Here is a 14,400-nt window from a genome sequence, read left to right on the forward strand (position 1 = left end):
CGGGTCCCCTTTCTCCTCTCCTCCACCAAACCACCGCAGCCCAGCGCGTGAAGCTTCCCTTTGTTCATCCGAGGCTCGCTTTCCTCCCCAGCAGATCCACCTGGATGCTCTCCCTCGGTGACATTTTGCGCCGGGGTTGGTGGGTGGCTGGGGTGGAGCGAGAGGAGCCCGAGGGGGCGGGGGCGGAGAAAGGTCAAGCCGAGGGAAAGGCAGGAGACGCCTTTCCTAACCTGCGTGGCGGGGCGTGCGCGCGGTTATTTATTTATTTTCTCCTTATTTATTGATCGCACTAGCAGAGCAGCGCGGGGAGCCCGGGGAGATGCAGGACCACCCACTGGCGGGGAAGCAGCTAGCAGCCCTCCCGCGCCCCCGCGCTGCCGAGCGCCTTCTGCCTCCGCGCTCGGACGAGAGCCCGTGCCGGCCCCGGCCCCGGCCCCACCGCGCCAACGCCGCCCGCCCGGCCGCCCCGCAGCCCCGCCGCCCCGCAGCCCCGCACCGCGCTGGCCAGGCTCCCGCGACAGTGGCCCCGCAGTAAGTTGGCAGGAGCGAGTCCCCTCCGTTCTCGCCTCCCCCGCACCTTTTGAACTTGTTGCTGCTGCTCTGCTCGCCTGCGCCTGGCTTTTGGAAGGTGAAAAGGAGGAGGGAGGCACGGAGGGATGGGGGAAGGGGAAGAAGAGCTCGCTTGAGCTTTATTTATGCTCTCTCGGCGCATCGGATTCGGCTGCTCGCGAGCTGCTTTCTCTCCTCTTCCCTTTCCGGGTGCACGGCGAGGAGAAAGTCTCTATGCAACTAAGCCCCGGCGCGCACTTGGCCAGGTATGTACCGCGGGCGCGGCGCGTTCTGCGCGGAAGCAGATGCTGCTGCCGCTACGGCGGCGGCGGCTGCCAGCTCCTGAGCTCTGTAACTGTCACACTGCACCTGAGCTGAACTTGAAAAGAGAGTGAAGGGGCGATTGGGCGAACGCTTTTGGCAGACACAGAGGGTGTTTGTAGACGTGGGGGAGGAGGATTTCTATTAACGCCCCCCACCGTAACCACTGCACATCACCTCCATCTCTGCAAATACAGCCCGAGGAGTAGAGGCAGCAGCAGCTGGACCCCCAAAGAGAGACGTGGGGCAGCGGCTGTGACCGCATCTCCTGAGCTACAACAACAGGTCGCCTTTTTGAGACTCCTTTGGCGGGAAGGGCTACTTGGAAAGGAAGGTTTGAAAGAGTGAGAAGGGTAGGTGTAAGGGTTCCCTAATTCGTCGAAAGAATTCTATTGGGTGACTCTCATTCGTCTTCTCTATCCTACACTCCACGTACTGACCCCATATTATCCAGACTGTGCCGGGGAGAAATCAAAAACACCTGTTTGAAGAAACGGCTGCACCTGTGTGCTTATTTGTGCCAGAGGGTGGCCTAGCCCACCTGCAGGAAGAGATTTGGCTGGGTTCTGTTGAGGGTGATTGTTAGGACGTTGTATTTTGTTGCCATTATTCCAAATACCTGTCTTGGAGGGAAACTTGCCCTTCTGAGAACTGTGACTTTACCAGGAGCCCTATCTTGGAATAAGAGTTACACCTCTGGACCACGTTTCTCACTAGTACTTTGCTTGACTGGAGGAAGTGGGTGACTTTTGGCTGCTTCGGTGACCCATTGTAGACGCCTCGTTACCCTTCTTCCTTCCGCTTCAAGTAATCATGGCGGCGGGGGTGGCAGCGTGGCTGCCTTTTGCAAGAGCAGCGGCTATCGGGTGGATGCCTGTGGCCTCGGGGCCTATGCCGGCTCCCCCGAGGCAGGAGAGGAAAAGGACCCAAGATGCTCTCATTGTGCTGAATGTGAGTGGCACCCGCTTCCAGACGTGGCAGGACACCCTGGAACGTTACCCAGACACTCTACTGGGCAGTTCTGAGAGGGACTTTTTCTACCACCCAGAAACTCAGCAGTATTTCTTTGACCGTGACCCAGACATCTTCCGCCACATCCTGAATTTCTACCGCACTGGGAAGCTCCACTATCCTCGCCACGAGTGCATCTCTGCTTACGATGAAGAACTGGCCTTCTTTGGCCTCATCCCGGAAATCATCGGCGACTGCTGTTATGAGGAGTACAAGGATCGCAGGCGAGAGAACGCCGAGCGCCTGCAGGACGACGCGGATACCGACACCGCTGGAGAGAGCGCCTTGCCCACCATGACTGCAAGGCAGAGGGTCTGGAGGGCCTTCGAGAACCCCCACACCAGCACGATGGCCCTGGTGTTCTACTATGTCACGGGGTTTTTCATTGCCGTCTCTGTCATCGCGAATGTGGTGGAAACAGTGCCGTGCGGATCAAGCCCAGGTCACATTAAAGAACTGCCCTGTGGAGAGCGGTATGCTGTGGCCTTCTTCTGCTTGGACACGGCCTGCGTCATGATCTTCACAGTTGAGTATTTGCTTCGCCTGGCTGCAGCGCCTAGTCGTTACCGTTTTGTGCGTAGTGTCATGAGTATCATCGACGTGGTGGCCATCCTGCCTTATTACATTGGGCTGGTGATGACAGACAATGAGGACGTCAGCGGAGCCTTTGTCACACTCCGAGTCTTCCGGGTCTTCAGGATCTTTAAGTTTTCCCGCCACTCTCAAGGCCTGCGCATCCTGGGGTACACACTGAAGAGTTGTGCCTCAGAATTGGGCTTCTTGCTTTTCTCGCTCACCATGGCTATCATCATCTTCGCTACAGTTATGTTCTACGCAGAGAAGGGGTCTTCGGCTAGCAAGTTCACCAGCATCCCTGCAGCCTTCTGGTATACCATCGTCACCATGACAACACTAGGGTAGGTGCCATAATGGGAAATGGGATGGAGGTTGGGTATGGGTGAGGCGATTGTGGACCCACCAAGGTTACATGGTAACTCCGGGGAAATCATTTGTTTTCTTTCCTGAGTTTAGGAAAGCATTATCTAAATGGTTTGGCAAAACTCTTTTGATCTGTGAAATGGGTATAATACACACGTTGAAGTATTAAGGCATTGCTGGCAAATGTTGATTATTGATGCCTGAAAGTGATAAAGATACAAAGAAATTTTAGAATTCCTGAATATATGAAAGTAGTAGCAATATTTATATTAATATATAAAAATATGACAATGAAAAACAAAATCTATGCCCTAATAAAGACACAAATATATACAATGTATATTGAAATGTCTATAAAGTGGTTCAATGCATTTAAATGAAAAGTTTCCAGGTATACTTGAACTATTATTTTCATATGAATAGATACTTATGGTGTACATTTTTCCTCTAAGAACCATAATTCCTATTTTACATCGTAATACATAGATTGTAGATGTAATTATCAAAGTATTTTATAATATATATGCACATATTCATATGTATGCACTTTAATTATGGTTGATAGGTTAGTCAGTGTTTTAGAATATCAGAGCTGAAACTGATCAACTCTACAATATGCAGTGGAATTAAATTTGCAGCATATTTCAAACTCTAGGTTCATAGTTTCAAAAAAAGAAGCAAAAGACTGTCATCCACACATTTTTTTTTTAGAATCTACAGATCCCATCAGGCAATGGGTCCACACCCATTAAATACACATAGAAGATAGAGCAGTATCTGGTAAGATTGATGGTCACCAAGGCTGGCTGTATTATAAAATTTGGGGTCCTAATTTCCTTTAGAATTTTTTTGTGAATTCTTTTTTGGGGGTATAATGAAGTTCTGCAACCAAAGGGACAAATTTCTGAATTCATGCTGTTGTTTTTAATAGACTTTTAGGGCTAGAATTAAGTTTTTTTAGGTAGTAGAGAAAAGGAAAGGAGGCAAATGATTAATAATGTTAAACTGCAGAAAAGTAGCAGCATTTTACATATTAGAGAATCTAATAAAATAAAATGGTTAGATCCTTTTACTTTTATGAGTTCTTAGATAAGCTGGGGAGTGATGTGAGTGCCTTTTCTTCAGCTTTATGCTACTGTTCTTGCATAGGTAATCAGTTCAGTGAGGATTTGGTAATGGCTATAAGAAAAAAGTTATTCCCAAGGCTACTCTTTAAGCTTTGTGTTTCTGGATAATTTAATTGGCTTCTTTAAATGACATTGTGGTTAAAGTCAACTTAATTTTATTAGACATATTGTGTTGTACAGAATTTCTCATGTCATGTGGCCAGCCAATGGAATATTTTATATATGAAGAATTTTAGGCTAGGTTAAACAAGAAATTGTGGTAAAGAAAAATACAATGATTTATGATTTTTATTTAGTCTCATATTTTTTTAAAGACCTACTGGTACATTTAAAAAAATGAATTAGTGAAAATCCACGTTCTACTTCTTATATTTCCTTTTTATCTTGTTGGCAAATTTGTGACAGTTTATAAGGATAAGGATGATGCAGAATGCCTTCGCAGTGTAGGTGCTGATTCTTTATCAAAGAGGTTTGTTTTTGTTGTCTTGTCATTTTGTAGCAGGAGATCCTTATTAAGGACAAATGGGTAGTGCAAATCACCATCATGACGTCAAATTAGAAGTAGACCTGAATAAAAAAGATTCTGTTTTAATAGGAAGGGAGAACTATTAAAACGAAATACACTTTAAAAATTTGGTATATATGGCTGTGTTTCTTGAGGTATCAGTGAATCATTTTAATGCTATATAGTGTCTATATGATTGAATATAGGTATAAAAAGAATGTTGATGAGAATTCTAATTTCATGTAGCTAATAGTTCTATACTAGACTTGAGAAGTTAGCATTATTTTAAAACTTGTTTCTGGAAATGACTTTCCAATTTTTATTTTATTTTGAAGCTTATTTTTGTTTCAAGGAAAATATGAGACAACATTAAACATTAGGGACACTTTTTTATTGTGTAAATAAAATACTTAAAAGCACCCATTTTTGAAAATATTTAAGAAATTGAATTATATTGCCTGAGTAAAATCTATGCAGTGGATTTAGTTCACATGTTTCATAGGTAAGTAAGTGGATTAGAAGCATTGAATACACACACTTTCTCAGAACTTGGAAGCTAAGTGGAAGTTACTTTAAAGACTTAGCTTCACTGAATTTGAACATTTTAATTTTCAGGAAATTAAGCTAATTAATGATCCTGATGGAATAGAGCAGTCATACTTTTAAGATGTGGAAATGTCGATGTAATCAAAATGAGAACATATATGGACACTTGACAAATCATATGCTTTATAATATAACAGAATTTCATAGAAAAATGTCTTTAATTTCTCATCAAAATATATTATGTATTGTACCCTGAAGAAACAGATTCTTATAAGCGCTGCCTTTTTGGTGCCATCTTTGTGACTCAGTTATTTAGTAATACAAAATATTCAATAAAAGCCATTGCCTAACTTTATTGTTTAGGCTGTAGTTCTATACTTAGAGGATGAAGTGTAAGGTGCAAACTTTCTGGGAAATAATAGTTGAAGCCAATATCCAACTATGTCTGAATGATTATCAAGAGTTATCTGAGCTCTTTTTATGGGGCTATTAATTTTAATGCAGCTAAATGTTCTTCAATTAGTGATAATAGAAGTGAAAATGTGATTGTAAACAGTGGTTATTGAAAGTTCCAGCTCGTATGAACGTTATCTACATGAGAATAAATAACCAAGAGCTTTGTCATTCAGGACTGGCAGAATCATTTGCAGCTTCTAGACTATTTTAGACAATATTCAGTTGGTTTTATGATCTAAAGAACTGAGTGTGTCTATCTTAGAACCAAGGTGTATTTGTATCACCATTTTATTTGCTCCTTGAAATATCAAATATATCAGTAGACTATAACTTGACTATGCTTACTGTATAAGTCATTACTTAATCTATCAGAAAAATGAATGCTTTAAAAATAGTTTTCAGGCTACTTAATTTCCTACTAAAGTAGGAAACACAGAAAGCACAGTTTAAAAAAAATGAAAAAATAATGTCAGAATTTTTTTTTAAGTGTTTAGATTGAGTAATCAGGTAGCTCTGTTCCTCCATTTCATCCCTTCTTTCTGAGCGCATTTCACAGGTCCCTGAATCACCCTTTTATCCACCCGGCTCCCCTTTCCATAATGTAAACTCTAGTTACTGCCATTAACTGCCTTAGTAGAAAAAGAACCTGGAACTCCTCTTTTGTCCTAAAGTCCTTTGGAAAATAACATCCAGTTGTTATTTTTCATTTAGATTGTAGTACTCAAATCTTGCTAAACTTAGGAAATTTCCAAGTGTTCACCAATAATCAAAAACTATTTTGTAAAAATGTACTAGACAGTGTCAAGCTTCAGTTTACTATTGCACCTCATACACATGATCTGGAAATTAGAAGTGGTACCAGGTGGCACATTAAATAATTGAAGGGTTATTATTATGTTAAGTAATATAAATATTTGCATTCTTGGTCTTATTACCATTTAGACAATTTCTTTAAAAGAAGGGATCATATTACTCATAATATAAAACTTAAGAATTTCAGGAGTGTTATTTTTGTGGTTCATCTCACTTTAATTTTAAAACAAAATTGTTTTCATAAAAGTTTTCAATATGGGAAAGTTGCTACATGGCATTTCTATAAAGTTTATATTTAGAGAGAAATTTTATTATTTTAACGATATAAATTATATTCTGATTTCAGAACAAATTTGGGAAAGTAAAAATTTAATTTGTATTATATATTTGTCTAAAACAAATACGGTGGCGTTACATCTTTGCTGCCAGAAAACTTAGCGTAATTGCCATATTTCAATTTTTGTGCGTTTGGTGAATTACTATTTTAAGGAACAACAAAAAAGCAGAAAAGTTTTCACTTAAATTTTCATAGCAATGTATCAGGGAAATTCCTTTTTTAGAATGGCATACTTTGAAATAATTTATCATATGCGTATATATGATCATATCTATGATATACGATAACGTTATGTTATAATTATGTATTATTAAAGAGAAGGATAAACTTTTAAATACTGTTCTCCTGATACCTGTCAGTATTCTGATTATGTAGCTTTGGGTAATGATGGGAGTATATCTTGCAGAATCATTTATGTAGAGACTTAAAGTTTACCCAGCTGTTACTGAAATGGGTGAAATTATCTTCCCTTGTGCCAACATCTATACATAAATATTGCTAGTGCATTAATATAAAACTCTTTAAAAGGTAGGAAGTACCAAAATTTATCTTTCTGGTGAAGTGCCATAATATGAGTAACATCTATTTTTATTTTGACATACTATGACATATTTGTGTAAAGTTCTTTATAGAAAATGTTAGTTGATGGAAGTTGAAAATGAACTTTTAAAGAAATGTAGAGAAATGTGGTATGTATTCCTCTTTTAGCCTTACAAGTAACCAAATCTTATGTGTCTTCATTTTGTTTTAGCCATCACTTGAATCAGAGACAATATTTGATGTGGAATTGAAAAATATGTATGTTAATCCAGCCTGTAGTACTTTAGCATTTACTTGGTTGCCAGACAGAGGTATTTCAGAAAAGGGTTAATATGTGTTATTTCAACATAATACCCTAGAGAAAACGCTATTTTTAAATTTTCAGTGGGTCTGTTACGCTATTCTTTTTTATTTTTAATTTTCCTTTAGACTACTGATAAACTGTCTTATTTTATTTTTATATTTACATCATTTACTTCTGAACATTCCTCTCAATTATACTCATCTTTGAAAATGAGTCACGAAGTTCAAATTTCTTATTACCTGATCTCTACATTCCTAGTGGAAGAAAAGTGACCCATCATTTATTTAAAATTAATAATTTTGTTCATTTAAGAATTGTGTGGCTTGTCCATAGTTACATAATTGGATAGCAGCAATATTTTTTGAAATTTCACTTTTATACTCATTTTCTTCTGAAGACCCTAAAACATTATCTAGAAATGTGTTATAATAATTATCGGGACTGCTGCTGATTATACAGGGATAAGAGAAGGAATACATTTGCTATTTATTCTATTAATGTAGTGTATTTCTCTCTTAGTTCTATTGATGTGACTCATTCCACATTCCTCAATATCACTGCTGGCTCTGCATTTATTCAAACAGCACTGGGGTTTATCATAATGGTGCCCATCTGATATAATACAACCTTGTATTCTCATCCAGTGAACTTTCAGGCCATTTGGCAGCAAACTACTCAATGGTGAATCTTTTACCTCGCCTGATGGAAAAGAATTCGGTTATTTTGCCCTAATTTCCTGAAAGAGTTGGCCTATGAGTCATTAAAAATATGCAATTTAACTTCTCTTTCATTGAAAGAACACAAATGGTGAAATAAACATTCACTGAAAAGGAAGTATATTTTTTCCTTTAAAGTTGTGATAATGAATTCATTCCCTTTCCTCCCTTCTACTCTCCATATGTCTTATATTGTTTTCTAAGCAGGGATACACACACACGTATGCATGTATGTATGTATTTATGTACATATGTATGTATAAGCATTGCTCTCCCACTAGCTTCTGCAGCTAGATTTGATGATGTGGGATAGCGTCTGATATTGAAAAAAAAAAAACCCAGGGTGAAACACCATTTTTGTGCATATTTGCACTGCTCTTTGAATGTTTTGCCCTTTAGTTTTCTCCTTTGAGAGGCAGCCTTTACATTGACCTTCTCCATGAAGGCTTTTCAGCCCCCTAAGCAAGCCTACGTCATTTATAGTTGGAATTGTGCTTGATATTAGTAAGTGCCATTTTTATATATAATTTATGGTTTTACCTCTTGACTTTCTAACTAAATTGAAAGGCTTTTGAGGTTTGAGTGTATACCTTCTGGGGAGTTATTACCTAGTTCGGTGCTCACATGTAGGAAAATATCTATGTTAATGTGTTGCTGATCATGGTGTGAGATGGCACTTGTACGCCATGGAGAGCTCCTTAGCCATGGAGCTGTGCCATCTCAACATTAGCAATAATCTGCTACTCTTAAGCCAAATTATTTTGCTTTGTTCAATGTTAAAAGTATTTACATTTGTTATTTGAACATTTTGTCCTCTCATCTACTAAATGTACCCTTTTAATTTTTCTCTTTTTGACTGGGAAGGGCTGTGAGACCTCAACTTTTTCATCCATAACTAACTACTCTGCAAAGGCTAGAATTAATGGCTGCCAATTGCCATTTTCTTGAACAGTTTGATTTCTGGTGAAGTCCAGGTAAATTGCGGATGCCTTTGGGAAGCATATGGAGATGCTTCATGTTATAAGTGAATCAACATAGAAATATACTACCTTCCCTTGAAAGCCCAGTTCCTTATGTAAATAAGAGTAGCTTAAAAAGCCCATGGGTCAACAGATACTTTGATGATGCTTCATCACTAGAAAGGTGTTCTGTCTTACCAGTAACACAAGCTGGAACTCTTCTTTTTCATCCAGGTTTTCTCATTTATGCATAAAATAGAATTTTTTAAAATAGGGAAATATTGTCTGTAAATGACATAGGAGATAGATGCAATTTCTGTCAGGAAAAGCTCAATGTAATCACCATCAGGAAGAAGTTAACATTCTAAGAAATTAAAAGGCAGATTACAAAATGTAAAGATAAATGTAGGTATATATTCTAGCATAACGCAATCCATTTTGCCTTGGGAATTTTGACAAGTCTATTATGTAATGATCTAAATCATTAAAAGTGTGGGGGGAGTAGGGAATGAGTTACTAGAGGTTAATAATGAGAAAAAATAACATTGAAAGAGTAGGATGACAGTTGAGATAATGTCAAATAGAATGGGAAGATTTTGTTCTAAAAGTAAAAGGTCTTGTCTTTTTTGCTTTTATGTGGACCTAATTCTTCCATCTTCTTCATTTTCTTCACTTTTAACAATATCAGTAATAGCGCTCTTGGAAACCCAAAATAATAACAGTAACATACACTCTCAGGGAATCAGACTGTGGCTCACAGAGTTTAATTCAACATAATAGACCTTTGTTGATCACTTGCTACCTGTCATTGACCACAGCAGTAACCAAAAGGTCAACTTTCTCACCTTAAGAACTATTTAAAACTAAAATAGTGGAAGAGTCAGAAATAAAAATGTAAATATATGATATAATGCCACGTAGAGATGAGTGCTATGAACAAAATACATCTGGGTAACAAGCTTGCTATTTTGCATAGGGGACAAACAAGGCTTTTCCAAGGGGTTGGCATTTAAGCCAATGGCTGATTAAAGTGATGAAATGACTTTCTGACTATCTGGATGAAGAGAATTAGAGGAAGAGAGAAAAGGAGTACAAAGACTTCAAGGTGGGATGAAGTTTCATCAATTCTATCTAATGTCCCTGTAATAGAAGCAAAGAGAGTAAGGGGCTTAGTAGCAAATGGAATCTGAAAAGTAGTTAGGACTAGACTATGTAGGATATGATAGACCACAGTAAAGACTTCTGATTTCATTTAAGATGAAAGGGGGAGCCATTAGAGAGTTGTGAGCATGGTAGGGATAAGATATGATTTCTGTGTTAAAAGGAGCACATGCTCTAAAACATTTAAAACATATTTAAATGGTCAAATTAAAATTATTTACCATGAATAAATTTTCATCCTTCATTAGTTTTTTATATTTACCTTAGCTTAAAATTTATATCCAATTATTCAGGAGATTATCTAAAAAATGAGTATTTTCTAATACATAAGTAAATTGTTACTAATAACACAAATAAAATTAGTTCAAATGAAAACTGAATTCCATATTTTAGCTGAAAAGACAAGGCTAGTGCTCAGTGGATATGGAATTATTTGGGAACTGATGCAGATAATTATTTCTTTTGAATATAGATTTGCATACTTAATAGTTGTCAATTCTAATATTAGTGTTCAAGAATATTACACACATTTCGAATTCTAGTTAAAGGATTTTCATTCCTTTTTTGTCACTTTGCAGTAGGTACATATATATTTTTTCCAGGTGTTTTGTTAGTTATATAAGCCTGAAAGACAAAATGGCTTACATACCTTAAAATCTGTGAAGATTACCATAGGATATGTATTTTTCAACACAAATTAAATTGAGACCATGTTTATAGCAGATGTGTGATGAAAACTTGCAGAAGCAATGCTTTGATAAGAATCACCATGCTGAAGAATAAACTATAACCATGAATGGATAATTGGAAATACATGGGTTTGGAGAAAGAAAAATTGGATTAACAACATAAAAATGCAAAAAAAGGGTATGCTTTCCAGATGAACAAATTGTGAAAATAGTTTTTGAATCTAGAGGAATTCAGTGTGGCCTCTCACTTTAGCATGCTGTTTCCATGAAGACATTTGCCCTCTAGATAACTCTGCATCTTACCCAGTTCTTTCCAGAGGCCTATTTCCTGATAAGGAAGCAAGGATTCATGGGGGCTAACACACACACACACACACACACACGCACATGCACACACACACACGCGCGCACTCCAACCATTCGCTGGTTTCCTTTCGTCATGCTGTAGAAATTAAGGCTGTCTAACCCTATACCATCTTAGTGCACTTTGGAAAAATGAAATTCTTCTCCATATTGTTTTAGATAGCACATTCAAACTTATGAAAATATGTCTAGATTGTATCAAATGAGGTGTTTTTGTATTCTTCTTAAATTAGATCAACCTAATAATGCACATTAGAAACAATATTGAATCAGAAAGGAATGTGCCCTACAGGCTATTCCTAATGTTTGATTTTTTGCTTTAGTCTAGAAGTATTAGAGTCATGGAATTTTGACTTGCTAGGCTCGTTAGAAATCATTTTGTAGAAATGTCTCAGTTTATACTTGAAGAAACTAAGTTAGAGTGTAGTCGTGAAATTTATATAAAATTATAGGGTCTAGTTAGTGGAAGAATCTAAGCTAGATTTCTGGAAGATCATTTGAAGTCCAGTGTTCTTTACAGCACAATACACTGGAGGGTTCCCCCATTATATTTCTTTCTCTACTTTATGCCTATTTCCACCATTAAACAAAATATTAAAAACATAACAGAGCAGCATCACCAAGCAGTGTATGTGCAGGTCTAAAAGTTTCCGCGTGTTATAATTAAAACTCTGATGATGACTTTGTATTTTATTTGAATTTTTAATCTAACGAGAGACTGAACTAGTAACAAAGATAAATAAATTCATGTAATACATAACAGGAAATTAAGAATATTGTTCCACTGGTATTACTTTTACTGTGACCTTTTTGAGCTGAGAAATAAAGCGTAGCAGTTGTAACTTGCATTTTATCCAACTCAATGATTTGTCGTTGGGTTCCTTTTATTTTTTCAACCTGAAAATATTTACTCTGGTAATAACACTGTATTTATATTTTCACAATGCAGAATATCTTATTGTCTTCAGTTATGTGTTTAAATTCAAGGCTGAACATATCATAGCCAATAATATGGAAAACATCAAACCTGAAAATATCTCACAAGACTAGTTTACTTATTCTTGTGAAATTAGGTATGAGAAATGATGTTGATAGTCAATTGGTTTTCAGATACTTTATTGTATCTGAATATACAATCAAGAAAGTATTAACAGTCTTTTTGTTCATATTGTCTATTTTATTAGAACATTACTATAGTTAGAAAAAATGCACTAATTTCAAAACATCTCATAGACATTCACAAGAGGATACATCACTGTGAAATAGGACATAAGAATAGTTGTCAAAAAGAAATTACTTCCATTTCAGTAAATTCTTAATTATGGAAATTCAAATGAATATTTTTCCAATCTTTTATAGATTGCCTTGCATTTTTTTAATGTTTGCAATAAAGGGCAGTTGTTTTGAAAAACATAATTAACTTAGAAGTATACATGTTGATCTGTTGTCTGCTATTACTTTTTTAATATGGAATTTCTGCTTTTGCATTTAAAATTGTATTAATTTGATGCAAAATCTCAGAAGATAACACAATAAATATCCTATTACAAAGAAAAAGAATGTAGTTTAGAAAATGGCTCTCGACTCTTCTTTGTGGAAATAGGACACTTTATTTACTTTATTCAGGGTTGGCATGGTCCTAGAGTAGTGATAAGTAAAGTGCCTATCAATTTAGCAAAGAACTTTATTATTTTTATGGAAAGAGTCCAAATACATTCATAGTTATCTAAATGAAAGGTAAGATTTCTTTATCTTAAAAAAAGCTAAAGGGAGGATTTTTTTTCAGTCAAGTAGCAAATGTTGGCAATATATTCTGAAATACACTATATTAAGCAAAAACTATGAATAAATTAAGAAATCACTTTATAGACCACTCACATTCCTTTTACTTCTGTTTCCTTTATTATTTTCCACACTATTTAATTCACAATTTTTGGATCTGTACATACTGTTTTAATATTACTAAAATATGTGTGAATGTGTAATGTGTACTCAAATCTGCATTTTGGGAAGCACACACATATACACCAATATAAAAATGTACAGATGTGTAAATCAATATTATATACAGATGCATATGTGGATATATAGCTATATGCCCAATCTTATTTTGCTGGGAAACATAACCTATTGATGATAATATTTTTAAGAAGTTTTGGGGATGTGGGAGATAGGAAAAGCCATTTTAAATTTCACTTTGCAAAATAACATTACAAATAGGTGCTATATGAGGGATTGCTATTATATTGTTATTACTATTGACTATATAACAGTGTTAAATATAGTACATATTTGCCTTGCATTAGAGTAAGTCTCTAGTGTTATCACATCAGTAGACAATTAGGCAGGAAATAATTACTGAAGAGTTGTTGATTGATGACACACCATAAATCAAAAGGAATTTCCTATTTAGAAATTGGAATTTTGAGTCACCATACAAAACATATTTTTAGGTTAGAAATCCAGCATTTAGTGATTTTGGGTTACCAAATTATAAAAATCTTATGACTCTATCAGACTTGTTTTGAAATTATATATTTAGTCATTCTTTCATTACTTTTTTATTCTGTGCATTTTCAAGGAGGAGTTGCAACAGTTTATTGTCGAATAAACAGAAATGATTAGGCAAGCATCAAGTATTAAAGGTGACAGAAAGTGATGGAGAATAAAAATTATGTTGAATAAAACATTGCTGAGCATAAAATCAGCTTTGAAATTCCTGGTGGACAAAGAAAAGCAGGAAGTATAGTATTATATGTTTCATAGGTATTTAAGAAAAGAAAGTATCTTATTTCATGAAGAGTTTTTTAGAGAATACTATCTAATAGAAATTTGGGGCAAAATCAGTATAAGCAGGTTATTTAACAACATAATGAAGTGTGGCTGCACCAGTAGTTTCACAAAATATTTAGAAATATTTTTGATTGGGCTATACCATATACAAATTTTTATAAAGCAAAGTGATAATATGTATACACATAAAGGTGTTTTCGTAAGAAATATACATAATTATCAAAATACATAACTCCCAGATGATTGTGAGATTCATATATAGAGTTTAGTA

At 36.4% G+C, this 14,400-nt stretch overlaps 1 protein-coding gene across 1 annotated transcript in view; it reads left to right on the forward strand.

Annotated features, from left to right (window-relative positions):
- Positions 1-225: 225 nt before the first annotated feature.
- KCND2 (potassium voltage-gated channel subfamily D member 2) overlaps positions 226-14,400 on the forward strand; it is a 476,478-nt gene continuing 462,303 nt past the window's right edge. Inside the window, exon 1 of the mRNA XM_001141749.4 lies at positions 226-2,798. Within this exon, the coding sequence (XP_001141749.1) occupies positions 1,684-2,798 (1,115 nt within the window). The 5' untranslated portion in view covers positions 226-1,683. The remainder of the gene's footprint in view (positions 2,799-14,400) is intronic.

This window comes from Pan troglodytes, chromosome 6 (assembly GCF_028858775.2).
Source record: "Pan troglodytes isolate AG18354 chromosome 6, NHGRI_mPanTro3-v2.0_pri, whole genome shotgun sequence".
Taxonomy (NCBI): Eukaryota; Metazoa; Chordata; class Mammalia; order Primates; family Hominidae; genus Pan; species Pan troglodytes.